The sequence below is a fragment of the Cervus elaphus genome, chromosome 18 (genome assembly GCF_910594005.1).
Source record: "Cervus elaphus chromosome 18, mCerEla1.1, whole genome shotgun sequence".
Lineage (NCBI taxonomy): Eukaryota > Metazoa > Chordata > Mammalia > Artiodactyla > Cervidae > Cervus > Cervus elaphus.
Genome location: NC_057832.1, coordinates 121,662,818 through 121,679,525, shown reverse-complemented (window position 1 = coordinate 121,679,525; position 16,708 = coordinate 121,662,818). Strand labels below are relative to the sequence as shown.

General features: G+C 54.1%; 1 protein-coding gene across 7 annotated transcripts in view; it reads right to left on the bottom strand.

Annotated features, from left to right (window-relative positions):
* The window catches only part of DPP6 (dipeptidyl peptidase like 6), a 1,045,929-nt gene that overhangs the window by 113,217 nt on the left and 916,004 nt on the right, over nt 1–16,708 (bottom strand). For all 7 annotated transcript variants that reach the window (XR_006334937.1, XM_043872438.1, XM_043872440.1 and 4 more), the window contains exon 8: nt 11,291–11,411. Coding sequence is in view for 6 of the 7 variants with exons in the window: in XM_043872438.1 (XP_043728373.1) it covers nt 11,291–11,411 (121 nt within the window). In the remaining variant the exon portion in view is untranslated. The remainder of the gene's footprint in view (nt 1–11,290; nt 11,412–16,708) is intronic.

Sequence of the window (16,708 nt, the reverse complement as noted above, 5' to 3'; positions counted from 1 at the left end):
AATGGGGAGCAGTCTTTCAGACGCTTCCAAGAACCAAGAACATACAGTGTGCGGGTCTAGAACCTCGTGGCCCGGTGGTTTGGCCCCGAGGGCCGGGCAGACGTGACCCCGTAACCTCCTGGACGACTGGGTCCCTTCTTGGGAACATCTATTTAAACTCCCAATACTTCCCGGGCTTCTGTTCCCACAGCTGTTGGTTTTTCTATGAATAAAGCGAGTGCCGTATGAACAAACTCCGGCGGCAAGGACAAGGTGCCGGACGGGAGCTCTCCATTAAGACCTGCACGGCCGTCTGCTCTTTGGGGACGGCTGGCACCTGGAGGCTCCAGGCCCGGGGCCCATTTTCAGTGAATGGACAAGTCGTGGCTTGGGAGGAAGGCGCCTTGTCCCAGGGAGGGGCCCACCCATCCGCAGGAGCCCACCCATCCGCAGGAGCGCGGTGTGGGGGCAGATGCTGGGGACGCCGGGCCCCGGACTCCGCCGGGACCTGCTCGGGGGCTTGGAGCCACAGATGTGTGCGGCAGAGACATGGACCTACGTGTCTGCCCTCGGGCCAGAGCAGGAGTCACTCTGGGGCACCCTGACCCCACGACGGTGAGCTTCCCAGGACAGCCTCTCCCTCTGCTGGGAGACCGAGTAGGGAGGTGCGACTGACCTGAGACCTACACCCTGGATCTCCTTCCAGGCACTGGCCCTCACTCATAGGATCCGTGACAAGGAAATGGCAACCCACTGCAGTGTTCTTGCCTGGAGAATCCCATGGACAGAGGAGCCTGGCGGGTTACAGTCCAGGGGGTCGCAAAGAGGCGGACACGACTGAGCGACTAAACAGTGATAGTAACAAGGGCGCATCTCCACGTCCAGGGGGCTCTGACCGGGAGAAGCTGAGCTGCATCTCACCCCCATCCTGCCCCGCAAACCTTCCCAAAGGCAGCCCTGAGCAAAGGGAAAAACTACACTGAAAACGCAGGTTGTTTAGAAAGAAAGGAAAAGGGGGTCCCAGGAAGCGGGGGCAGGCCCCTCCCCAGGGGCAGGGAGAAGGCAGATGAGAACCCCTGCTGAATTCCCAGCGCACGTGTGTCCTGCGGGGGGTGGGGGCAGAATGGGGCAGAGGACGGGGAACCCTGTGCTGGCCCCCCCCCCCCGCTGTCTATAATCGGGGCGTTTTGCTCCTGACACCCACCCAGGAAAGCCGAGGTCAGGTAGACAGCGCATCGCAAAGTCACCTCGTGCGTACAGACTTCACGCCTTCACCCTGAGCGTTCCCCCAACATTTACGTATGAAAACACAGCCGAGGGAGGCGGGCAGCGTTATCCGTCTGTCCCGTGAGGCTGGCAGAGCAGAGAAAAGAAACTAAGCGCAAAGAGGTCAGGACGCTGGTTCGGTGGGAAAGCGCAGGGGCGGGACCCTGGCCTCTGGGTACAGATGATGTCTCGAGCACATGCAAGCACAGAGCCCCACATGTCTTCCTTCAAGCATCTGCAGTCTGCCTTTTGGTGGAACACAAACATTAACAAGACTCTCGACACTGGGGCAGAGCGTCTCAAGTCCTCACGAGATTTTAGGAAACAGAAAAGCCTAAAAGGATCTGGGCTGTCCAGGAGAGTCAAGGTTTCAGCCAGCGATACCTGAGTTTCATTAAAACTGCACAACCAAAAGATGGAGATGTGTGGGTCTTAATCCCACAATCGATGCATAATTAAAGAGCTTTAAAAGCCTAACCACTGAGCATTGTATATTATTTATCAGAATCTCTCAGGATTAGGTAATTAATTGTGAGAAACATTTCTCAAGACCAGTGGGAATTCTTCCCACACGTGGAGAGAACGTTTTCCCCTCAGAGTTCTCCTTCTCCTGACTTTTGTTTCACGCTGAATTAGAACAATCAGGGACCCACAAGGCCCACGTGGGACTGTCAAGGGCCAACTCGGCTTCTGTTTCTGTGAGCCCGGGGCTTGCAGTAAACCCAGATGGCGTCACACGATGGCCAGCTCCAGGGGGCCTGCCGGTCCCGGGGTCTCTCCCCTGCCGTCAGGGGCTGCTCAGTGGGAACCACAGCCGTTAATGTAAGGACTCCAAGGAGACGTGGAGAAGAAGAGCGCTGACCACAGGTACCTGTGTCACTGATCAACCCTTCATGGGAGGGGAGACCTACCAGCCAGTGATTCCACCCACGCCCCTCACCTATCAGCCGTCAGGTGTGAAATAAGCGGAGTCTGCTTCCCAGGTGGCGCTAGCGTTAAAGAACACGCCTGCCGAAGCAGGAGACGCAGGAGATGCCGGTTCAATCCCCAAGCCGGGAAGATTCCCTGGAGGAGAAAATGGCAACCCGCTCCGGTATTCTTGCCCGGAGAATCCCATGGATGGAGGAGCCTACAGTCCACAGGGTCACAAAGGGTCAGACACAACTGAAGGGAGCGACCACGCATGCAAGGTGAGTTTGCAACGACAAAAAGCTACACCCCTAGCTGTCTCTTGAGCGGTCCAATGGGGGGTGAGGTGCGGCATTGCTACCTGCAGCGCCTCACTAACGTCTTCGCGAGTGCTCTGGGCAGGCCAAGGCACCCTCACCCAGAGTCCGCCCCACCAACGCCCCCATGCCTGGCGTCCGGGGGATGGCCGCTGCGGCAGTCTTGCAACCACTACCCGCACCCCCTGGGTGCCCCTAAACCCGTTGCTCGGTCTTCTGACCCTCAGGGGCCCCCGGCCCTGCAGGAGTTCCTCTCCTGCTGATTCGAGATCTGGGGTCTGCGGCCCCGCCGTGGAACCTGCAGGGCGGGGTCTCCACCTGCCAGCCTCTCCCGCGTCTGGCCGGCGGCTGGCACTGCGTCCTGGGCCCTGGTCTTGGCAACCGAGCAGCGAGCAGGGCCGCCCAGCGGTGTCATTTCCAGGCCCAGCACAGTGCCTCCGACCCCACCCACGCTGGGCTGGGCGGGGCCTGCTGCCTGGACGGAGGGCGGCGCCCGCAGCCTGCGCCCGGGGTGAGCTCGGGGAGCAGACCCCCCACCTCCACCCTGATGTGGGCAGCATGAGCGACTCTCCTGCTGTGAATCCCAGAGGTGGCGTCTGGTTTGCTTTGCTGGCTTGTTTCCTATTTTTTAAAATTAATTTATTATTTGTTTGCTTGCTCGCCACACCACATGGCCTGCAGGATCTTAGCTCCCTAACCAGGGATCGAACCTGGACCTGCTGCAGTGGATGCGTGACGTCTTCACTGCTGGACCCCCGAGGAAGCCCCTGTGGGTTTGTTTTAGAGTTTCCCTGCCCGACCTCGGCATCCTCTCCTGCTTCTCTGACCGGGTTTATTTTAGTCCAGGGAGGACGCTGGGCTGCAAAGCACAGGTCAGGGCCCTGCCCTCAGCACTGAACTTGGGGGAAATTCCTGATCAAAGTGCCAGCATTTGCTGTTTTTGTCGGGGGGCTCTGGCCCCTGCCCCGGCCTCCCGGGCCTGACGTCCTGGACAGAACATCGCTTCTTCCTTGGCCGGCACTGCGGTCTCGCCCTGGCTTAGACCATATCAGCTTTCTAGTGGAGAACCACCGGGGCGGCCCCAGAGATCCCCCAGGCTGACGCCCCATCCTCACGACGGGACAGTCCATTCATCACAGTTTCCACGGCAAGCCTCTCCTGAGTGCTCCCGGGGAGGGGGTAGGCAGGAAGATACAACAGTGACCACAGACCACAGCTACTGGTCACCCAGGTGCTCAGAGGGTGGTGGGCCCAAGGAGCAAGACGAAGGAGATGACAGGCAAGGACATCTCTGTGGGCTTCTCTTGGGAGAAATCCAGACCGCTTTCCAGACCCTTCCCCTGCGCTCAGCCGTGTGCTCTAGGGGTGCCATGGTCTGGGAGGCCCGGGTTTGAACTTTGCCTTACAAATACCTCTGCCCCTCTGTGGAAGACACTCGTCGAACCCCGACACACGGCTGTCTGAGACCCTGCCACACCCGCCAGCAGCTGGGCGGGAGGTGGATTCTCATGGGACATTTCACGGCCCTGGGATGACACATCCCACCACACCCATGTGGTTCCGCCTCACTCTCACGGATATGCTGTCATCCAGCTTCACACTAATTCTTTGGGGAAGGTATCTGAGCTCTTCGTTTTCAGACGATGAACCTGAAGGTCAGACGAGGTACGTGACTTCCTCAAGGTCACCAGTGGCTGCGTGGCAGCTCAGGGATGCACCTACACCCACGCCGAGAAGCGCCTGGCACAGAGCTGGGGGTGTCGGAGGTGCAAGCAGACTTTGCCGAGGTGATGGGTGGTCCGCTCACCCCTCGGGCATCGATCAGGCCTATATTTAATCTGCAAGAAGTTCATGCAGCATTTTATACACGATGGGCGTGTGGTGAGGAGGCCAAGTTGGAACCACTTACTGGCTGTGTGACTGCAGAGAAGTCACGCAACGCTTCTGAGCCCACGTTACCGCGGCTGTGGCAGAAGTTCACTCCTGTTTAGTCGTGTCAGGCAGGCCATGGAAGAGACAGTGGGTGAGAAAGAGACACACCTGCCGCGGGCCGGCCCCGACCGGCGGTGTTATTAGCAGGCGGTCTGGAGTGACGCCCCCTCCTCACCCCTCGGTCCCGAGTAAGGGGACTGTCTCCATTCCCGACACCTCTCCTGCCTCCTTTGGGGATAAGAAAAGTGAGGCTCATCATTACAGTGAGATTAACCGCTCCCGGGGCTCTTCAGTGATCAGCCTGCTATTTTTGCTAAAGGAAGTGTGCGGAGGTTCTGATGGCAGTGGGAAAGAGGAGGGCAGCTGAGCTCCCTGGGCGGGGGTGCCTGGACCCTGCACCTGAGCCCTGGAGCCGAGGCCGCATAGCAAGGATGGGGGGGCGCTGCCGTGTCTAGGGACCGTCCCGGCGGGGAGGCGTATGGGCAGGGGTGGAGGGGTGTGACAGGACTCGAAGGCGGAGAAGGAAGCGGAGGATCCAGGTGAGGCTGGACCGGCCGGGAGGGCGAGGGGACCCTTGGGGGCCAGCTGGATGCGGCCTGGCAGGCGGCATCTCCCCACAGGCCCGACAGTCTCACTCCCTGCCTTGGACCCCTGTCCTTGTGCTGACACGCAGAGACCTAGAAACAGGAGGACGTCTCGCTGGGCTCAGAGAGAGTGCAGAGGCAATGAACCAACACCGAAGCATCTCGTCCAGCCCTGCGTCAGACCAGAGACGGTCCCCACTGGACAGCTAGCTGTGGCCTCTTCTGTGTCTTTCTACAAGGTAAGACCCCCTGCTGCCCGAGTCCAGGTCACCACTGCTTCATGGAGCTGGAGACGGCTACCCTGAAAGAATGCTCATTTCACTTCAAACCCTGAAAGCGCTGCCTCATTGGACTAGAGGTCTGCCGCCTGCCACTCGGCACCGCTGCTGGTCCAGGCAGCACCTCCCGGGTCGGGGGCTCCCCCGGAGGCTGATTAAATTCCGGTATTCTCATCATCACTTTCATGCCCGTGCCCCTCTTTAGAAGCCACAGGCGAATTGGAATATGCATTTTTAAGTATGCAATGTCTACAAGCCACCCTGAAGCACACTCTTTACCAAGTGACGTGACCGTGGTGCTCACGGGTGAATGGCTGTCAGGTGAGGGGTGCACGCCTCCAGCTCGGGGACGCCGATTGATGCAGAGAGAAGGTTCCAGGGCAACATTCATATCTGCACAGACCTCCTCTTCAGAGGGAGCAGGAAGCCTGCGCTTCCTACATAGACATATGGAGACAATAACTCACGAGTGAATAGATCAATAGTTCTTAACACCAATGCTGGAGGAGAATGGACCACACATTTGCGCTTCTGGTTGCTGACAATGCCAGATGAGAGGGGTGTGTACCTGCTATGTGACTAGTTTTTGAAAAGTGAAAGAGTCAGTCGCTCAGTTGTGTCTGATTCTTTGCGGCCCCGTGGACTGTAGCCCGCCAGGCTCCTCTGTCCATGGGATTCTTCAGACCAGAATACTGGAGTGGGTTGCCGTTCCCTTCTCCAGGGGATCTTCCCGACCCGGGGATCAAACTTGGGTCTCCTGCATTGCAGGTGGATTCTTTACCATCTGAGCCAGCAGGGAAGCCACTGGTTTTTTAAAATTACAAGATAAAGAATAACAGTAGCTTCAACAGCAACAGCTGCGGTACACTAGTCCCAGGCGCTGTTCTACAAATTGTAAGCGAATCAGTCCATTTAATTTCCACGATGACCTGAGGGAACCTAGATGGTCATCACGCTTGTCTTGCAGATAAGAAAACAGACCCAAAGAGTCCAAACCTCATTCCGGTTCAGGGTGCTTTTACACGGTGAAGCTATGACTCAAAGGCGGGCACGGCAGCTGCAAAGACCCTGCCCTCCCCCAGCTCTGCCGTCTGCACGCGAGAGGGCTTTGTAAAGCCCACCCAAAGCTGCGGGCAATTTTCTGGGAGATTTCCTGGTCTGATCAAGATTTCCCTCCCATCAGGTAAATCAGAGAAGTAACCAACAACCACAAAGAACTACAAATCCAAGGTCTGAGTAAGAGCATGCAGAAGTGAACATGACTCTCAGTCCACTGAACTCCAGGCCATGCAACTGTCTCTAAAACTATCGGTCCAGCCAGAATGAGGCTCCATGGGCGTGTCTACCAACAGGATGCAGTCTGCTAATGACTGAAGTACCGGATCCAGGTACTTCAGAGATGTTAGCATTTGAAAAACTCAATCAAGAATGCACACTCAGAGTGACTCCATAAGCTTTGCAAAACATCAGGATCAAAATGAGTATATGGGGGCGAGTTTTAATAACAGTGCGAGAGGCGTCAGAAATACTTTCTTGCTGATAAAAGCCTGGTGTGCAGTATGTCTTATGCCTGCATCTGACAGTCCCGGGCGAGGGCTGTCCACTGGACGCTGTGGCCCTGGTGGACCCCACAGGCTTGATCCACTGACGAGAAGTATAGAGCTCGGGCAGGGGACATGGGAGCTTAGGTATACAGGTCAGCACGCACACACCGCTCACCAAGCATGGAATAAACCACGAGTTTAGTCAAAGACAAAGGCACATTCCATGGGGACTATGACTTAGAATTTCATTTTAGGGAATCTGGAATGATTGGGGTGACCAGGATGATTTGAGAAGAATTCTTCTTTATGGGAACATATTTCCCGTGGAAAGTACACATATTCAAACTACCCTAGGGAGCTCCGCAATCTGGTCATGACAGTGTTTCTTCCCATGTGAGCCATTTCCCCAGTCAACTCCCTGTCTCCTTGTGAATCCACCTGCCAATGCAGGAGATGCAGGAGGCATGGGTTCGATCCCTGGGTTGGGAAGATCCACTGGAGGAGGGCATGGCAAGCCATTCTGGTCCTCTTGTCTGGGAAATCCCATGGACAGAGAAGCCTGGTGGGCTACAGGCCATGGGGTCACAAAGAGACACGACCGAGAGACTAAACAACACACACACATGCATCTGTCTGCCTCGGCAATAGGGGCACGGATGTCTCATAAGATGGCAAAACAGGTAATGACGAAGTTTCATTATTGAAAAATTATTGGCCCAAAAATCTGTGCTGTACCACTATAGTAGTAGTGTTAGCCGCTCAGTCGTGTCCGACTCTTTGCGACCCCATGAACTGTAGCCCGCCAGGCTCCTCTGTCCATGGGATTCTCCAGGCAAGAACACTGGAGTGGGCTGCCATTGCCTCCTCCAGGGGATCTTCCCAACCCAGGGATCGAACCCACGTCTCTTACATCTTCTGCGTTGGCAGACAGGTTCTTTATCACTAGTCCCACCTAGGAAGCCCAAATACCTCGTGTACATGATGGCAATGATCAAAATGGAAATAATAAAAACAGTATCAACTGGAAAATACAACCATCTCTGTAACACTGGTAACCATGAATCTTTCATAAAAATCTGGACAATCCAGCCCTTTCCTCATATGCTTACATATTAGGAGCTTTGCAAAATCACTCAGACTTGCATGAAAGTACCAATTCTTAACAGAATCTCCCTTTCTGAGTTCTCAAAAACTGAATACACCTTTAGTTTCTGGGTAACCAACTGTGAAGTGAAGTGAAAGTGTTAGTTGTTCAGTCACGTCCAACTCTTTGCAAACGCGTGGACTGTAGGCTGCCAGGCTCCTCTGTCCGTGGGATTCTACAGGCAAGAATATTGGAGTGGGTAGCCATCCCCTTCTCTAGGGGATCTTCCTGACCCAGGGATCAAACCCAGGTCTCCCCCATTGCCGCAGATTCTTTACCATCAGACCTATCAAGTTGGGAAACCCAACTTGACCTTAGTAAGCCTTAAAAGAGTTGTGGGACACTTTTAAGTCGTCTTTAACCTCATATTAAAATCAAAATGCTATGTAACTGCATGACATTTGCCCAGAAGAATAAAATATGCACTTTGCTCATCAAGATAAGTGGGTGGCCGCCATGAGGGCGGGAATCTGCAGTCAGTGAGGCTCATGGTCCGACGTTGCAGATGGCCTTGAGGGCACGTTTCCCGGTGTGGGGGCCCCTTCAGTGAATTAGGGGGGGTTCCTACGGAGTGTGTGTATACCTCGGCTTGAGGGATGGGGTCTCCTGGCAGCCCCCACATCTCCTCCTCCTCTTCCTCAGCCCTTGATATTCTGAAACATTCAATATGTTCAAAAGATCCTTTCTGGGAAACAAAACAAATCAATGTGGCATCTGACTGCCAACAAGCCTATGGGCTGTGGAGTGGCTTAGAATTTATGTAAACTCTGTTTCTTCTCAGAACTAACATTTCCGAGTGAGTCAGGCACCCTGCAAATGCTTTCAGGGTATTTTTTGTCTCCTAATCTTGCCCCCTACCATTTTTTTAAAGGAACATTTGGAGGTGAAGTAGTTAAGTTACAGATTAGAAAAAGGCAGCCTTCAGAGTTTACCTTTCCATTATTAAAAAGGAGCTGAGATTCAGCATATATAACGTTCCAGGGAACAGCACTCACCAGACTGAGCTGAACGTCAACTGTGACTGATTTAGAACACTGGGGCACTGTTATCACACCAGCACAATTCCCTGTAAATGCCCTAAAGAAACATTTCTTTTCAACCAATTTGCTCAAGCAAAATCTTTCCTTGAATTGCGAGGCAATGAGTTTTTTTTTTTTTTTTTTTTTTTTTTAGGATGATACTAAAAAAGATATTCTCCATTACCTGGTGATGGATTTTTAAAGATTATTCCTAGAGAGGTTTGAGGCTCTTCCTGCTGGGACCCCAGTGCCCCATCTCTCTCTCTGGGGCCATGGGGTTATTGCCCTGACCCCTCTGCCACTTTTAGGGCTGTCTGTCTCAGGACAGCAGAAGCGTGGTGGACACCATTTCGTCCAGTGACACCCTGTGTGAACCCAATGAAACCTCAAGGTTGATTCTCCTGGGGCCTGGAATGCAGCTTAGAACCAGAATCGTGGGTGCTCTGAGCAGTGGTGGCCATGATGGAATAATCCTGGGGCTTCCGGGGAGACCACAGGGAGGGGGACGGCTGTGATGGGCGTTCCCACGTTCAGCCAGGAAGTCAGCTGCACAGGATCAGGACCGTGGTGGCCTCTGGGAAGGGGCTTGGCAGAGGGAGGACCTTCTGAGATGACGGAATGTTCTGTGTCTTTTAAAGGATTTCCTTTCAGAAATTATTTTATTATTCTTACCATCTATTTTTATTTTTCGACTGTGCCACGTGGCATGCGGGATCTCAGTTCTCCAACCAGGGACTGAACCTGCACCCCCGGCAGGGCGGTGTGGATCCTTCCCCACTGGACCACCAGAGAAGCCCCACGTTCTACGTCTTGATGGGGTTGCACAATGCCCGTGTTAGTAAGCCCATCAAACCGTGGCCTTGGAACTGTGCATTTAACTGTCGACGACTTCCATCTCAATTAAAAAAAATGGAAACCCAGTCACAGAACCTTGAGCCTCAGTGGCTTCAGTGAGATTACAGTGGGAAGTGGGACTGAGCGTATGTGTCTCTGTGCTTTATCCTTCAGGATATAAAAGCCCCTGCAAGGCAGAGGCCAGATTAAGGGACGCACCACATCGACGAAACAGGACATCTTCCGGGCCTGGTCACGCCCAGGTATCCTGGAGCCCCCGGTCCAGCCCAGCATGGCGGACTCCTGCTGTAATCATGAGTTCTCAGGCGGGACGGCAGAGATGAGCACTAGCCATCAGCCTGGCGCCCGTCCACACCTGCATTTCCAGGGGGAGCAGTCCTGCAGCTGAACAGTGATACCCCCCGAGAGCATCTCCCCTGACCTCGTGCCGACTTGGGCGGATGACCTACCCTCACCGCGCCTCCGCGGTGAAACATCTGTGACACGCTCATCTCAGAACGTGAGGGCGCCGTGGACAGGGTGTCTGTGACCTTACAAAATCCATGTGGAACCTGAATTCCCGTAGTGATGGTGTCTGGAGGTGGGGCCTTCAGGGCCTCCGTGATGGGATGAGTGCTCCACCAGCGGAATGAAGGGGCCAGAGCTTGCTCCCTCCCTCCTTCTCCCCCCACACCCCCATCCTGCGAGGACACAGGGAGAAGGTGGCTGTCTGCGAGCCAGGAAGAGAGCCCTCACCAGACATCAGCGCCGCTAGAGCCCTGATCTTGGACTTCTAGCCTCCATGACCATGTGATACAGATAGAAGGTGCTCAAGCCACCCAGACCGTGGTGTTCTATTGGTTTCACAGCAGTCTGGACTACGGCAGCGGACAGGAGGTGCTAACAGGCATCAAAGCCCTTAGCAGGGTGCCTGGCAGCTAGCAGCAATCAACACGTGACCGTTACCGTCACAGCAAAGTTCTCATCAGCACGGAGACGGATGACAAATGCTTCAGAAGCGATCTGCTCATTCAGATTTCAGAGATTCAGTAACACCCACCGCCGGAGTCCTCTGGCACCCAGAAGCAGGAAACGCCCAGGGAGGTGGATGGATGCAGGCAGGCCAGCATGTCACCCTGACCCGGGAGGGTTTACCCTCTGACGTCTTCCCTAGGCAGAAGCAGGCGCCCCGCCTCTCAGAAAGGGAGCAGGGGACCTTGGTGTCTGGACCCTACCTGCTCCAGGGTCACCCCCAGCATGGCACAGGCTGGTGGGTGCCCAGCACACCTGGCCACCAGGTGAGGACCGACACTGCAGGCTGCTGCCAGCTGCCTGCGGCTCCCCGGGGCTCCACAGTCCCCCTGGAATTTAGCCAAAGCTCCAGAAACTGAAGCTTAACTGACAAGAGTCCACGTCACCACCACGAACTGCCATGAAGCAGCGGCGGCCGAGACCACAGGAACGGCGCCCCGCCCCCCGCGTACCTTCATATAGCCAGTCGCTGAGGCCGTTGTAAATCACACCTTCCTTGCCAGTGGATACCACGCGGATGGCCTGCTTCCCGACGTGCGCGCAGTAGTAGATGTTGTTCTCAAAGATAAATATCTAATTGGAAAGAGAAAAAAAAAACACAACATTAATCAAGGAAGCGGTTACAAACAGGGTGTTCTTAAAACCCCAAACCAGCCATTTGGTCGGCATTTTCCTGGTGTGTTTATTTGACAGAACAAGAGTCTCAAGATCCCTTGGGGCTCACCTGCCTCCACACCATCTACACTGAGGGTCAGTTAGAGCCTCAAACTACACACAGTTCACCCAATGCTGTCATTTACCACAACTGGACAACTGATCTGAAACCCTTGGGGGTGTTAACATCAAGATGCATTGACTGTGTTAGCAATTGTATTTTCCCTAGCAGTTATGAATGGGGAGGCTGGGAAACTGGAAACCTGAGACTTACTCACTCAATATTTACTAAAAACTACTTAGTGGACTTCCCTGGTAGCTCAGTTGGTAAAGAATCTGCCTGCAGTGCAGGAGACCCGGGTTCAATCCCTGGGTCGGGAAGATCCCCTGGAGGAGGGCATGGCAACCCACTCCAGTACTCTTGCCTGGAGAATCCCGTGGACGGAGGAGCCTGGAGGGCTGCAGTCCATGGGGTTGCAAAGAGACGGACACGACTGAAGTGACTAACACTTACTGGGAGAAGCAGGCAGCAGAGGATGAGATGGTTAGCTAGCCTCATGGACTCAGAGGGCATGAGTTAGAGCAAACTCTGGGAGATAGTGAAGGGCAGGGAAGCCTGGTGTGCTGCAGTCCATGGGGTTGCAAAGTCAGACACCACCACCACTTAGGGGGCACCTACTCTGTGCCAATCCTGAGATGGCACATTGATGAGAGGTGGGACGTATCGTGCATCTTTATCCTACTTACAGTCTGGTAAAGGAGACAAATTTTAACAGGAGAATGCTCTGACAGGGAAAAACGAGACGCGGGGACATGTGATGGTATCACTAACTTAGGCCAAAGGACGGGCCTGAGAAAGGGACTGAAAAGTATATATTTTTTAATTGTGGTAAAACACACTTGACATGAAATCTGCCCCCTTGGCTGCTTTTAAGTGCATCGTTTGGTGGCAGTAAATGCCCTCACACTGTCATGCAACTGTCACCACCATCATCTCCTGGACTCTTGTCATCCTGCAAAATTAAAGCCCCGCTCCCATGAAACACGAACTGCACTCCCTGCCCCCAGCATCTACCGTTCTGCTTTCTGCATCTTATGCACCTGACGACTCCGGGGACCTCGTAGAACGGAAAAGTGCAGAGTGTGTGCTTCTGTGTCCGGCTTATTTCACAGAGCACGACGTCCTCAAGTTTCACCAAGGGTTGTGGCAAGGGTCAGAGCTCCGAGAAAGTGGGTTTTAGGCTGCGATCTGAACAAGGAGCAGGAGGAGGAAAGGGGGCTGAGAAACGAGATGACTGGACCAACGGCTTGCGAGAAGCCAGAGGCAGGCGTGGGCTTGGAGGGCTGGGGGGACTGGGCACGCACTCCCAGTGACCAGAATCCTGGCGGGCAGAGGACCCCAGGGGCAGCGGGAAGCCTTGGCTGAGGCTTGAGTAGGGAGTGCCAGGATTGGCGTGGGTCTTCTGCAGGTGAGCCCTGGGCCGTGAGGATGCGGGGAGGATGGGCAGGCGTGAGCCTGTCACCGCAGGAGTGAGGATGGAGGTGAACAGAGGCGGACAGGCAGGGACAGCGGGGAGGGCGTCCTGAGTGTGGCCAGTGCAGTTGTGGAGGAGGCAGGGAGGTCCTCCGGCTGCTGGCTGGGTGACCCATGTGTAGCACTGGGGTGCCCTGGGCGATGTTACAGCTCTGACCTAGGGTCAACCTCAAATTCTCTGGGGCGGGGGAGGAGGGTGGTCTAGGTCAGTGGCTCTCAAACTGGGCTGTGTGTTAGAATGATCTGAGGAGCTCTGAAAACCCTACCGCCAGGTCCAGGAACCCAGCTCAAAGATCAGAATCTAGGGGTGGGACCCTGGCATCAGTATTTTAAAGAAACACTTCAGGTTATTCCAAAGTGCAGCCAAATCTATGCAACAATGGCCCAGGAAAAACTCCCACGTCTCCCGGAGCTCTTGCAGTTCGAATCAGCCTGTTCGCAAGGCCCTGGTCAGTTCTGCGTGTGTTTTCTGTGTCTAAATGCCCTGCCTTCCACCCCCAGGGGGAAGCAAATCTCCAACGTCTGTAGAAGCAGAGCTATGTGGACCAAGAACAGGACTCAATCTTTTTTAAAGGAATTCTAAAAAATATATTGTCAGTGTCATCGACGAGGCCAGTGAGAGGGTGTTTTGCAAACATGGGAAACAGCGCAAATATTGACATTTCAAACAGAATTATGCTGAAAGGGCAGTTCCTACAGACGATTCTCATGGAAGGATGGAGCTGAAAACTCGTCAAGTATCAGCTTCCTGCTCAGGCCTCCTGCCTCTTAAACATTCCCTTCAACCAGAAATGAGCTGGAAAACTTCCAGACACAAGTACACATCCTCGTTTAATTTCTGCAGCTGTTCTTACGAGTTTGCTGAAGGGTAAAGATGTATTATGAAATTTTAACTTCTCTTTATGAGTTCTAAGCCTAACAATGCATTTTTGAATCAAGTCAGACCATAGCCAATTAATATTCTGAATAAGTAAAATTTGCTATGATAGACATTAAATCCATTTTTACGTTGGCTGCATTTTTAATGGAAGGAAAACAAAAGGGAACAAGCTGTAGAGAACAACACGTTTTGCTTTGAAGATGTTCATGTTTACAATGGGAGTCTGGGTTCTACAGAGCTTTAGTCCTCTCCAGGCCCCACAAGGGTGTCTGCACCCCATGCTCCGGGGCACCACAGACCTGCTATGGGGCTGGGCCAGGGCTGGACTCCCGGGGGTCCTCTTATCTGTCACTGGAGATAAAGGCACGGGCTTCCCGGGTGGCTCAGTGGTAAGGGATCCACCTGCCAATGCAGGACACACGGGTTCAATCCCTGGGTCGGGACGATGCCCTGGAGGAGGACATGGGAACCCACTCCAGTCTTCTTGCCTGGGAAATTCCCTGGATGGAGGAGCCTGGTGGGCTACTGTCCATGGGGCTGCAGAGAGTCGGGCACGACGGAAGTAACTGAACAATAAGGAGATCAATGCGGAGCCCAGTCTTAGGGTGGGCGTGAGGCTGAGCGAGCTGACATCCTCAAGGCACTGAGGACAGCGCCCGGCACAATGTAAGGGCTCGGCAACACACCTGCGGGTCTTGCTGTGGTTACTCTCATCATGACAGTTTTATTCTGCCTGGAGGGATTAGGAGAGGATTCCTGGGGGAAGTGACCAGGAAGAACACCCACGTGTTCACAGGGCGGTTACAAGAAAGCCCAGAGACACATGGAGCCAAAAGGGGAGCTTGTCATCTCAGGACGCCGGGGATGGGACAGTCACCATGACTGGGTACGGAGTAGCCGCTGGTTCTGGAAAATCGAGGCCCAAAGGAAGCCACACTGCACAGCTCAGGGCTGGACTAAAAGGCAGCGGCACAGCTCCAGTGGGATGATAAAACAGAAGGGACACGGGACTTGAAACAGAAAGCTAAATTCGAGCTGAGACTACTAGACATCCAGTTCTGAGGCCATTACTCAACCTTGTCCTTAAGCTTGTCCTTGTAACGTAATCTCATGTCCTTCACTACAAAACACGAGGTTGACTGGATGATCCCGAAGATTTCCTCCATATCTAACCCTGTTGAGTCCAAAGGTATCTGACATCTGGAGAAGATGTTCAGCAAATTAATTAGTGATCCCACTACCAAACTCGTAAGTGAAAGGAAACTATTTATCCTGAAGGGGAAATTCAACATTCACGGTGAACCCAACGTGTTACTGTTAAGGGGAAAAACAGACTCTCTGGATTCCAGCTAAAACCCCCAAATATCACTCATCCTGGGTCTCTTCAATTGACACGTCACGGCAACTGCCTCTCTCGAGAACACATTCTTGGGAGTGGTCACGATCTACTGATCGCTTTTCCCCTTGTTTCCTGCTTTTTCTCTTGAGTTCCCCCACTTCCTGACCGAGCACACTTTTACTAACATTTCCACAATAAAGGAGGATGAAAGATCCTGTTACATAGGAGACTAGGTTTACTTTATAGGGTGAGATGGAACGTTTGGGTGGTCACGGAGCGCCCCTGGTCCAGCAGTGACAATGCACTGTCTTCCTATAGCAAACGGGATCGTCCCTGTTGTGTTCACTCTGTTCCCACTGGGAACTCTGCACAGTTAACTCACATCACTGGAACACTGCACATGGACAAACCACGTCACCGGAACATGGAAATTCTGCCTCTAGATCTTGAAACCTGGTCAACACACCCTTTAGCAGACTCTGGAGGAGAAGCAAACGGCTGACGGAGAGGCCGGCTGACCTGGGGAGGCTGGCGCCCACCAGGTTCCTGTGTCCACCTGGCTTTAGCTTCTGCGTGTATTATAGATGTCACCCCTGGTCCCCTGAAGGGCTTTGTCCACGGGCCACAGAACACCAAGTCAGAACCACCAGCTGTGTTCAGAGCTGAATGGCCTCTGCACAGACTTGACCTTCTGACTAACCTTCTGTTTACTGCCCTGGACACTGGTCAGGGTGGGTGCAGGCACAAAGAGGAGCACACGATTGCTGACACGCTGCAGTTGCCCGAGGGGAACGGTACACGCCAGGAGGAAGCTGCGGCCGTGGCCTCTCCGAGCGCACGGTTCCAGTCGCCGGGCACATGCCTCTGGGCACCTGGGGGCTCAGGAGGGGCAAACAGAGGGATTTCACAGCCACCCACGGGGGTCCCTGCTGTCACCTGGCAATGGGGATGCGGGGGGCCCCAGGGCTGCTGGGGGACAGCTGGGAGGAGTCCCGTGGGGGGGCTGCACCCAGGAGCGCCTGCTGACAAACGGCCCTGTCCACAGCCTGCTGAGCCGAGCTGCGCCAGGCGGACGAGTTGACCTGTCTGCTTGGCAGACACAAGAGTCCCTGTGGGTGTTTCCGAGCAGCCATCAGGCTCCTGGAGCAGCCCACATTCCCTGGGTTCAGGTCAGGAGACACCGGTGACGGTGGGACTCCTGGGTCTCCACTGGAGTGAAGTTATTACGCAACAGTGACCAGAAGGATGTTCACCAACACCCACGGGAGAGTGAATACAACGCCGCTGGGACTGTTTTTGAAAAGCAGACTGGCTGGTGGGAAATCCCACATCAGTTTGGCCGACCATGAGGTGGAAACAGGGACAACAAATGCCACCCAACTCTGACTATGCACAGTTATCATCACTATAGTGTATATGGGAAAAGTTAAAATTCACAACCCTACAAATCACACATATACATA